This window comes from Erpetoichthys calabaricus, chromosome 3 (assembly GCF_900747795.2).
Source record: "Erpetoichthys calabaricus chromosome 3, fErpCal1.3, whole genome shotgun sequence".
In the NCBI taxonomy this organism is placed as follows: Eukaryota; Metazoa; Chordata; class Cladistia; order Polypteriformes; family Polypteridae; genus Erpetoichthys; species Erpetoichthys calabaricus.
The window spans coordinates 301,651,168-301,663,593 of NC_041396.2; the positions used below are offsets into that span (position 1 = coordinate 301,651,168).

The 12,426-nt window shown below is 43.1% G+C and overlaps 1 protein-coding gene across 4 annotated transcripts in view; it reads left to right on the forward strand.

Moving 5' to 3' along the window:
- Window positions 1-12,426, forward strand: part of LOC114649582 (inactive dipeptidyl peptidase 10) — a 101,402-nt gene that overhangs the window by 28,445 nt on the left and 60,531 nt on the right. For all 4 annotated transcript variants that reach the window (XR_007934488.1, XM_051925049.1, XM_051925050.1 and 1 more), the window contains exons 2-5: window positions 10,307-10,421; window positions 10,690-10,785; window positions 11,059-11,153; window positions 11,399-11,473. Coding sequence is in view for 3 of the 4 variants with exons in the window: in XM_051925049.1 (XP_051781009.1) it covers window positions 10,307-10,421; window positions 10,690-10,785; window positions 11,059-11,153; window positions 11,399-11,473 (381 nt within the window). In the remaining variant the exon portion in view is untranslated. The remainder of the gene's footprint in view (window positions 1-10,306; window positions 10,422-10,689; window positions 10,786-11,058; window positions 11,154-11,398; window positions 11,474-12,426) is intronic.

The following is a 12,426-nucleotide window of genomic DNA, read 5'->3' on the forward strand; positions in this document are numbered from 1 at the left end:
CACACAGACACAGTCTGAGCAGGACAAGGGGGAGCGCGAGGAAAATGTGAAATAATAAAAATCATCTGGCCGGCCATCTGTGCAGCTGACGCGTCAGACCTCGGACTCTCGCAACGCCAGGGCCAATGTGGCGTGCTGCCACGTCTCAGTTTGGCTTCCGTGCAGTAATGAAAGGCGCTTTTGGTGCCAAGATGCCCATTTACTAATGAGTCGAGTTGTCTGTCATTCAAGGGGAAGAAGCATTTTGGGAAGTTTTTGCTTACTTATAGGGAAGGAGCTTACATTCACAAGGGATCCTGTCTTTGTGCAAGGCGCTATAAGGAGCCTAAAAGACTGATGGAAGAGGCGCTCATGTCACCAATGTGGCATAGCAGTGGGCATCCAGTTTGGAAGGAAGTGAGATTGCAGAGCAGGCACCTACGGGCAAAGACAGTGGCATCAGATTGGACAACAGGCAGCGTTTTCGCAATCTGCCATGTCATGAATCTGTCTTTCGGTTTATTTGTGTATAGCGCCTTGCAATGTAACAGGTAAAATACAATTACAGACTTTACAAATAATTGCATGCTCATAAAGACAGGGTCGGCTTTTAGGCATAGGACGAGTAGGCACTAGCCTAGGGGGCACCATGTCCCTTAGTCAAAACATTGTTTCATACGCTGTTGTGAGGGCACCAATCTCCAACAGGGACCCCCTCCCCTATTTGTTTGATTTAATATGCGATCACAAGTGCGCCAGACTCCAAGACGGAACCCCCCCCCCCATATCCAAAAGCAGGGGCTCTTTTTTGATTGTCACTTTTTGGGCACTGCCTCTTCTGCCAGCGACCTGGCAGATTAGACATTTTTTGAGCAAATCCTGGAGATGCGCATAGAAAGCGAAATGAAATCGAAGTCCACCACGAGAGACGATAACCGTAGCCGAGAAGACAAAACCGAACGTAAACGCAAGACATGATATGCTTGGAGGTCTTTAGAGTTTTGCTATCGCAGATCGGGTAAGGATTTGAACTCCTGGCCGTCCTTTTATCCCATCGCATTGATTATGTGTGGGTCGCGACCTCGGAGGCCACACCCCTAGCAACACTGGAAGCAGACCTAACAACGGCATTTGAGGACCTGTAAGGACACACTGTACAGTAAGGCAGCTCCAAACTGATTAACATAAATAGACCCCCACAATCTCTGTCCTTTAATTCATTGTTGAGTTAAGCGTCCCCCGTCTGTGATTGGCTATCTCACCTTCTTCACCACCTAACAGTGGTGAGCATGCTGGTGCAAAAATGGCTGCCGTGACTTCATCCAGGTGACTTGCTACTCGTTAGTGTGGTTTGAAGTGGCTCCCCATTCACTGTGTGCTGTAGAGCACTTTGAGTACTGAGAAAGGCGCTCTATAAATTTAATTAATTATTATTATGATTATTATTATTATTATCAGAGAAGAAGAAAGTAAGAACTCCAGTCAATAATGTCAATGGGGAAAAGAAACCTGTGGGGTCATCCATGGTCAGTTAGAACTGTTTGTTGAATAAGCAACACAAAAGTGGTGTAGAAGGGCTGAAAAAGACCCCCATAGCAGATCAGGACCTCCACTGTCCTGCCTAGATGAAGGCCTTGCCACCAGCAGCCTGACCTCCAAAACTCCACAAGCAGACTCTTGTAAGTATAAGTTTAATATGTCGCTGTGCTCTGTGCAAATCTATCTTATAAAAACGGGCTTTTGTTACTCACATGTGGGACAGCAGGCACACTAGGGCTGTCGAATAAGCAAGATGACAAAAAGGATAAACTAGAACAGGGGTGGGCAAAGTCAGTCCTGGGGGACCGCAGTGGCTGCAGGTTCTTCTTCCAACTTCTTCTTTTGGCTGCACCACAGCAGATCGTCTTCTTCCATGTCTTCCTGTCCTCGTCATTTTGCTCGGTCACCCCCATCGGCTGCATGTCCTCTCTCACGACCTTCTCTTAGGCCTTCCTCTTCTCCTCTTGCCTGGCAGCTCTATCCTTAGCACCCTTCTCCCAGTATACCCAGCATCTCTCCTCTGCACATGTCCAAACCAACGCAATCTTGCCTCTCTGACTTTGTCTCCCAACCGTCCAACTTCAGCTGACCCTCTAATGTCCTCATTTCTAATTCTGTCCATCCTCGTCACACCCAATGCAAATCTTAGCATCTTTAACTCTGCCACCTCCAGCTCTGTCTCCTGTGCCACCGTCTCACAAACACAGTAAATGTTCAGGCAACAACTGGAACCTGGTAGGACAAAACTTCACATTTCACTCAGGGGTCTGCCCCTGCTGTACTGGACTGTGTTTGGACTTTATTGTAAGTGTTACTTGTTTATGGTGTGGCGCCTGGTGTTTCCTTCAGTGACATTTGTGCAGCGTTTGTAAATAATTATCGCTGTCAGGGAATTAAGAGGGCTTTTGCGTATGCATTGTTTGTTTGACAATTGCTTTTTTTTGCGCTTAACATCCATCCATTTTCCAACCCGCTGAATCCGAACACAGGGTCACGGGGGTCTGCTGGAGCCAAACCCAGCGCACAAGGCAGGAACTAGTCTCGTGCAGGGTGCCAACCCACCGCAGGACACACACAAAGCACACACTAGGGGCCAATTTAGAATCGCCAATCCCACCTAACCTGCATGTCTTTGGACTGTGGGAGGAAACCCATGCAGACACGGGGAGAACATGCAAACTGCACGCAGGGAGGACCCGGGAAGCGAACCACAGGTCTCCCAACTGCGAGGCAGCAGCACTATCCACTGCACCAGCGTGCCGCCCTGCACTTAACATATACTTATTATTGATTCATTAAGGCTCCAGAAAGCAGGAGACAGAGCTGGAGGTGGCAGAGTTAAAGATGCTAAGATTTGCATTGAGTGTGACGAGGATTAGAAATGAGGACATTAGAGGGTCGGCTCAGGTTGTCCAAACCAATGCAATCTCACCTCTTTGTCTCCCAACCGTCCCACCTGAGCTGACCTTCTAATGTCCTCATTTCTAATCCTGTCCATCCTCATCACTCCCAATGCAAATCTTAGCATCTTTAACTCTGCCACCTCCAGCTCTGTCTCCTATACCACCTTCTCCAGCCCATATAACATAGCTGGTCTCACTACCGTCCTGTAGACCTTCCCTTTCACTCTCGCTGGTACCCGTCTATCACAAATCACTCCTGACACTCTTCTCCACCCTGCCTGCACCCTCTTTCTCAGAGAGAGTAGGTTTTTGTACTAACCCAGTTGCTTAATTAGAATGCAATTCTTGCCAATAATTTAATTCCATGGCTTGTTAGTGCTTTAATTCTGCCCTGTCAGCTCATTCTCATATCCTGGATATTCTTCCCCTTTCTAAGGATATCACTCAAATGATTTGAAGTCTTAAACAGAGGAGTAGTTCTCAGTCCTTCACTTTTTTCTCTTCACTTTCCTTCCAAGTATTTAATTAAACTAAACAGGTGTAAATGGAAACAAGCTAAACGGAGAAATGCTGGTTTATTTTGTCATTTGCATCTTATTGCTAATAAGGAGCAATTACAAATCGAGACTACAGCTGCTTAAGACTAAACCAATTAGGGTTGTGGCATACCAACTGGCATCCCGGCCAGGGAAGAGCATGGATTATTACCTGGACGGGAGGCTCGAGAGAAACGTCATTGGCCCGCTGGGTCAGAAAGATCAAAGGGGGACCAGAGGAAGGAACTTGGGAGTGGGTCCATCCCCCATGTGCTGGATGACATTGGTCCTCGTGTCAGAGCCCAGCTGGGACACCTGCAGGGGTGCTAGGGAAAATGAAGTCCAGAAGTGCAGCCCTGTAGGGGTCCCTTGGGATCAGTAAAGGGCGCTGTTGGGGGAGGTCCACTCTACTTTGTCAATTACCCGGAAGTGCTTCTTAGAGGAGACAGACTGGCACCTGAAGCATTTCTGGGTTCGGCATAAAAGGGTTCCCCGTTGGCACAGAGTGGAGAGTCTGAGTCGGGAGGCAGCAGGCAATACTCAGTGGAGGCGAAGAAGGAGGAAGAATAAGAACAACCATTAAATCATTATCTCTATAGTTGGAGGATTATCCATCCATCCATTATCCAACCCACTATATACTAACTACAGGATCACGGGGGTCTGCTGGAGCCAATCCCAGCCAGCACAGGGCGCAAGGCAGGAGACAAACCCCGGGCAAGGCGCCAGCCCACTGCATCTATCTATCTATCTATGTATCTATCTATTATATAGTGCCTTTCATTTCTATCTATCTATCTATTATATAGTGCCTATCATTTCTTTCTATCTATCTATCTATCTATCTATCTATCTATCTATCATAAAATGCCTTTCATTTCTATCTATCTATCTATCTATCTATCTATCTATCTATCATATAGTGCCTTTCATTTCTATTTATCTATTATATAGTGCCTTTCATATCTATCTGTCTGTCTGTCTGTCTGTTAGTTATATAGTGCCTTTCATTTCTATCTATCTATCTATTATATAGTGCCTTTCATATCTATCTATCTATCTATTATATAGTGCCTATCATTTCTTTCTATCTATCTATCTATCTATCTATCTATCTATCTATCTATCTATCATAGAATGCCTTTCATTTCTTTCTTTCTATCTATCTATCTATCTATCTATCTATCATATAGTGCCTTTCATTTCTATTTATCTATCTATTATATAGTGCCTTTCATATCTATCTATCTGTCTGTATGTCTGTCTGTTAGTTATATAGTGCCTTTCATATCTATCTATTATATAGTGCCTTTCATATCTATCTATCTATCATTCTATCTGTTATTCTATCTATCTATCTGTCTATCTATCTATCTATCTATTATATAGTGCCTTTCATATCTATCTATCTATCTATCTATCTATCTATCTATTAGATAGTGCCTTTCATTTCTATCTATCTATCTATCTGTTATATAGTGCCTTTTATATCTATCTATTATATAGTGCCTTTCATATCTATCTATCTATCTATTATATAGTGCCTATCATTTCTATCTATCTATCTATCTATCTATCTATCTATCTATCTATCTATCTATCAGAGAATGCCTTTCATTTCTATCTATCTATCTATCTGTCTATCTATCTATTATATAGTGCCTATCATTTCTTTCTATCTATCTATCTATCTATATCTATCTATCTATCTATCTGTTATATAGTGCCTTTCATTTCTATCTATCTATCTATTATATAGTGCCTTTCATATCTATCTATCTATCTATCTATCTATCTATCTATCTATCTATCATAGAATGCCTTTCATTTCTATCTATCTTATCTATCTATTATATAGTGCCTTTCATATCTATCTATCTATCTATTATATAGTGCCTTTCATATCTATCTACCTATTATATAGTGCCTTTCATTTCTATCTATCTATCTATTATATAGTGCCTTTCATTTCTATCTATCTATCTATCCTAACTACAGGATCACGGGGGTCTGCTAGAGCCAATCCCAGGCAACACAGGGCGCAAGGCAGGAAACAAACCTGGGCAGGGTGCCAGCCCACTGCAGTGGAGGATTATTATTATTATTATTATTATTATTATTGTGATTTGACAAGAGGATTGTGAGAAGGTGCCTGAGAAAAGTACAAAAGACTTGATAAGATCTTTCCGACCAGCTGGCCAATGACGTTTCTCTCATTCCTCTCGTCCAGGTAATAACCCATGCCCATTTCCTGGCTGGGATGCCCGTTGGTATGCCACAGGGTTAAAAATCTTAATGAATGAGACAACTAAAAGGAAGCAGAAGTGTTACTTGAGCACAGTATGTGTTTTTTATTAACTCTTTCAGGGCGGATGTCGACTTTTGTGAAAGGAAGTGGTTGACGGTGGTAATCAACTGTAAACGCCGTTATGTTTTTAGGTGGACTCTCTCTGTTAGAAGGAAAGTCAGCTTCATTGGTTTGACTGAGGTTCTCTGCGCACGCCTGAGTAGCTAGGAGCAAAACATCAGCCAAAATAGCGAGAGACCAAAGCGAGTGAGTAAAACAGAATACTCCGTAGGCGACATTTTGCGTGTTTATCGCCGAGTTGGACTCGGACTTGTTGGTGTCTCCGATTTTGATACGATTGAAAATTAATGTGGGGTCCCAGTTGGTGCAGCTGATGGCAACATTCACCCGGGAGGACCGCCACTTACGATGACAAGATTGTGTTGCACTGTGACCGTGACCACCCCTTGCCATGTGAAGAACATCCTCTGAGAGTAATTTCTCCTAACCATCCAAGAACAGTTTGGTGACCATCACGACGGAGCACTGGGCCATAAGACAAAAGTCAGAACAGAACATCAAAATTTGGGGTCCATGGCCAGGAAACTGAGAACTTGTGGTCAATCCTCAAGAGGCGGGTGGCCAAACAAAAACCCACCAATTCTGATTATGTAAAAATTTGCGGCCATCAGTCAGGATTGGGCCCAGAAGTTGATTGCCAGCCTGCCAGGGTGAATTGCAGAGGTCTTGAAAAAGAAAGAAGGGCCAAGACTTCAAATATGGACACTCTGTGCATAAACTTCATGTCATTGTCACTAAAAGCCTTTGAAACTTCTGACCTGCTTGTCATTCTACTTCAGTGTCCCAGAGAAACATCTGACACAAAGATCTAAAAACACTGAAGCAGCAAAGCAACACTTGGTTTGCCCTCAACACTTTTGGCCACAGCTGTATGCGCCAACCACTAAGGCAGTAATCTGACCCTACCTGCCCTGCGCCGTGTTCTTTACCCACCTGCTGGTTTATGTGCAGTTGTAATGTACTTGCTTATTGGATTTATTTAATTTCTGAACTGTGGCACAAGGATTCCTCTTTGCTCTTGCAGTGTAGGTGACAGTAAAGATCTCGAATCTAATCGAATGCATGCTTTTGTTGACATTCGTGGCACCAAACCGTCAGGTCTTTTACCTTCCTCCTCCTGTAGGTCTGCCTCATCATCATCACTGATCAATCAAGGTAGTGTTGCCCTTAGACTTCATGATGCTGTTTCCTTCATGTTTTGTGACATAGTCATGGGTGGGTAGATGACATAGCAGTGGGCACAGGCAACTGCCATGCAAAACATCGATATTGTTGACCAACATGGAGGAGTTGTTGATGCTAATCCTCACTGACTGTTTGTCAGGATGTTGAACGCCCCCCATCATAGATGGAGCAGCTCAGACCAATGTCTTTGAGCTTTAGCACCAGGCTAGAGGGCACAGAGGTGTTGAAGGTACCTGGCATCTGGCGCCTTTCCTCTCTAGGTGTCCCAGAGCCGTGTACAGAGTGAGGCAGATGGCATCATCCATAGATCTGTTTTGCTGGTATTCAAACTGTAGCAGGGGCATTGTGTGCCAGTTTCTCCAGACACTTCATTACGGTGGAGGTTAACATGATGGGCTGATGGTCATTCAGGCAGGGACCATCCACTGATAGTGCATTGCTGCACCAACCACACGGTGAACCACCTGGATTGGGACCTGAGTGCAGCCAAAAAAATAAATAAATAAATGTTCCAAATATACAAAATATCCTTCAAGGGAGAGGATAACCCATTAAACCTCTGGCTTGTTAGACCATTTCAATGGAGAATCTTTATCAAATCGAGAACAAAACAAATCACAAAGAAGAATAAAGTACAACAGGAAAAAGGGGCAACCAATGAGACAGAAAGGGTTCACCTAAAAAGACGAAAAAGTCCAAACTGCATTGAAAAAAAAAAATCAAATCCAAAGAACCGAACGAAAAATTCACAAAACTAGAAAATCAAAACAACACCCCAGCAGACAAACAAATGAACCTCTGTGTTAGGATTTGACGTTAGTGGTGTATATTTTCATTTTTTGTTTCATAAATGTTTTTGGTTCATTTAAGGGCTTTGAAGTTATTTTGGACTCAGTTGTGTTCTGTTGCTGCCAAGGTTGCCATTCAGGACAAGCGGAGGTCGCAGCCCATGATGGCCAAGGAGTGAAGTCTCAGATGGCCGACTGGGAGCTTCAGCATCTTGTGGGCAGTCGGCTCGGCTCAATTACCGCCGGCCTATCTCAGCTTTTTAGATTGACACCGTGATTTTTAGAAGTGTGTGTTTGTTTATCAATTTCTTCATTTGGACCTTGTGCTTTAATTATTTTCACTTTGATTATTGGCTTAACAACAGTTATGTGTTTTATTTTTGTTTTTGTTGGCTTTACGTTACTATGTACATATTTTCTTGTATGTCTATTATTATGTGCTGTCTCTAAGTTTCCTTAAGTTGCTGTTTGTGGGTGGAGCCCCAGGAGGCGGAGTCACTGTGACATCAGCACTCCTGAGCCCTCCCTCTGGCTATTGAAGTCAGATAAGAAGACTCAGGAGCAGGAGACCATTGCATTTATTGTGGGGTCTTTCTGAGTACTGCTATTTTTCATTGGATTTACTGTTTTTTTTAATCTTCCAGTTAAGGATTCTAATTTCTGGATTGTGTTTTTGGAACCGCTTCCTTAGACTTGCCGTTTAGCGACTCCTTTGACTTGTTTTGCTCTGCTAAGCATTCTCCCGTATTTATATATTTTTGATGAATAAATCTGTGATGTATAAAGATTTGTTGATGTCCTTTTCATTCACAAGCCAGGGGTTGATGGTTATCCTCCCATTTGTGGGGCCTTTGTGGATGTTTCCTGTTGTTTTTCCAGCTCTCCATTTTCTGGATCTGCTCTGGCTGAAGCCAACAGGTACTATTTGGGGCCTGACTGAGTTTAGGTGAGCCCCTTCTTCGCAGTTCAGTCAAGGTCCTTTTTTGGAGGCCTCCCACCCATGTTTGCCTTTTCAAAGACTCAAATTCCTGACAATGACAGATCAACTTGATTACCAAAATTAGATAGATAGATAGATATGAAAGGCACTATATAATGGATGGATAGATAGATAGATAGATAGATAGATAGATAGATAGATAGATAGATAGATAGATAGATAGATAGATAGATAGATAGATAGATAGATATGAAAGGCACTATATAAAAGATAGATAGATAGATATGAAAGGCACTATATAAAAGATAGATAGATAGATTTGAAAGGCACTATATGATGGATAGATATGAAAGGCACTATATAATAGGTAGATAGATGTGAAAGGCACTATATAATGGATAGATAGATATGAAAGGCACTATATAATGGATATATAGATATGAAAGGCACTATATAAATGATAGATAAATAGATATGAAAGGCACTATATAAAAGATAGATAGATAGATATGAAAGGCACTATATAAATGATAGATAGATATGAAAGGCACTATATAATAGATAGATAGATATGAAAGGCACTATATAAAAGATAGATAGATAGATTTGAAAGGCACTATATGATGGATAGATATGAAAGGCACTATATAAATGATAGATAGATATGAAAGGCACTATATAATAGATAGATAGATATGAAAGACACCATATTCTAGGTAGGTAGATAGATAGATAGATAGATATGAAAGGCACTATATAATAGATAGATAGATATGAAAGGCACCATATACTAAGTAGATAGATAGATAGATAGATAGATATGAAAGGCACTATATGATAGATAGATAGATAGATAGATATGAAAGGCACTATATAATAGATAGATATGAAAGGCACTATATGATAGATAGATAGCTAAATATGAAAGGCACTATATAATAGATAGATATGAAAGGCACTATATAAATGATAGATAGATAGATATGAAAGGCACTATATAAATGATAGATATGAAGGGCACTATATAAATGATAGATAGATAGATAGATATGAAAGGCACTATATAATAGATAGATATGAAAGGCACTATATAAATGATAGATAGATAGATATGAAAGGCACTATATAAATGATAGATATGAAGGGCACTATATAAATGATAGATAGATAGATATGAAAGGCACTATATAATAGATAGATAGATATGAAAGGCACTATATAATAGATAGATAGATAGATAGATAGATAGCCCCCAGATGCCACTTCTCTCACTCTTTGCCCACTCTCACTGTATTCTGTGGTGTAGCCTCATTTTTATTTAATGTGTGCTGCCCCATTCTGGGGTGACTCTGTCGCACGGTGATGGCACTGACGGGTTCTGCTCATTTTATTCCCACCATCACTCTTCCTCCCGGCGTTCACTACAGTTTGATGGTCTAACTGCACAGGCCACTGGGAATGCTAATCAGTCTGGAGCAGTCAATTTAACAAGAGACTTGCTGGGGGGGCTGCTGCTGTACTGATTGGTGATCATGTGACCCCCCATCATGTGACTCACTCTTTTCCAGGACCTGGGAAGCTCAGGAGCCCCGCCCCGCAACTGGAAAGGCATCGGTATTGCGATGGTGGTGATCATCGTGGTCCTGTCCCTGGTCATCGTCTCAGTGATCCTACTGACCCCTGGTAAGATAGAGAGAGGGGGGTGTGGGGAGGGTGGCAGTCCTCCACAATGGAGTGAGGTAAGTGTGTCATCTGAGACGCAGCAGGGCTTACAATGCAGTCTGCTGCCAACAGGGGGAGCCACAGCTCAGCAGAGATGTCACACACTGGTGTATCTGACATGGAGAGGCATATTGGGCAGTCTGTGCTCCCCCCATTGATACCAAACCTGGCTTGGAGGGGGTGACCTGTTTCTTTAATTCTTTCCTGTTCTTGACCCCCCCCCCTGCAGATGAGTCCCGCCTCCTGCTGCAGTCCCGCCTGACTCTGGAGGACCTTGATAAGTCAGAGTATTTCATTCATCGTTCAGATGCCACATGGATCAGCGGTGAGCAGCAGCGCCCCCTTCAGTTGAACCTGCACATGACCTGCTTTCCTCGCAGCCGACTTCTCTCCCCTTCCACCTTCCTGACTGAAATGCCCCCCTAGTGGCCACACTGCACACTGCAACCTCACCTAGCATTGCTAAGCAACACCTCCCCCTAGTGGCTCCCTCCAGATCACCAGGCTAAACTTGGAGAGGTGGGACGAGGTGATCCCCCCCCCCCTCCATGTGACGTGCAGCACTGATGCTCGTTTATTTTTTTTTTTCATTTGGCAGATTCTGAACTCGCTCTGCGGAGTCGAGACGGCCATGTGATTTTACTGAACATGAGGAGCGGCCAGAGATCGACACTGGTGGACAACAGCACTTTTGTGAGTGTAACCTCTGTCAGTTTTAGACAGTGAGGGTAGGAGCCTGGGCATCATCTGGACGAAGGCCTGGAGGCACATATTAGAGGTGCTGAGGGGCCACAACTGGCCTGGCTAGCAAGTGGTCCCATGTGCTAAATGGGACTGAGACCTCTCAGCTGGTCCCAATATCTCATCCATGAAGGACTGAGGGGCTTTGGGGGACGTTGGTGCCATTCTGATGTTTGTTTTTCTGATTCTGTCCACAGGTGACTCTCAAAGCCACCCGCTACCAGGTGTCTCCTGATCTGAACTTCATCTTGCTAGCCTACAACGTGCAGCAGGTAAGAGCAAAGCAGAGATCCAAGAGGGTACTGCCAGGGTTCATCTCCCCATTAATTACGTGAAGGTGATGGGCATTAGCTTGATCGACAACTATGTGAGTAGAGAGTGTGTGACCGAGTTGAATCTTGGGACCCTTAGATGGTTTAAGTGACCTTAACAGCTGCTTTTGTAAGGAAGCACAACTTAGAAAAATACATCCAATTCACTGCTGTCACGTTTGTCACACTCTCGTCACAATAAGGACTCAACTGGCACAGCACCTTTTATAAAGCCCCATCAATCAAACTCCTGCTTCATGCACACCTTCAAGGTAAAGCCCTCATTTACATAAACACACCCCTGAAGCAAATACCAAATAAAACCTTTATTCATGAGACTCCACCCATCACATTTCTACTTCTTATACATCTTTGAACTGAGCTCACATTTACATAAGCACACCCTTAAAGTCTTTATTCATGACACTCCGCCCATCAAAGCCCTGCCCTACTTCTTACACATCGTCTAGGTAAAGCTCTAATTTACATAAACACACCCCTAAAGCCTTTATTTATGTGTCCCCACCCATCAAAGGCCTACTTCTTATATATCTTCAAAGTAGGCTCTCATTTACATAAACACACCTTTGTTCACAACCCCACCCATCGAAGTCCTGCTTCTTATAAATCTTCAAGACAAGCAGTCATTTACATAAACACACCCCTTAAGTCTTTATTCATTAGACCCCGCCCATCAAAGCCCTGCTCCTTATGCATATTCTAGGTAAAGCTCTCATTTGCATAAACATGCCCATACTGCCTTCATTTATGTGACTCCTCCCATCAAGGTCCTGCGTCTTATATATCTTCAAGGTGAGCTTCATTTACATAAACACACCCCTAAAGTCCTTATTCATGAGACTCTGCCCATCAAAGCCCTGCCCTGCTTCTTACACTGTACATCTTCTAAGTAA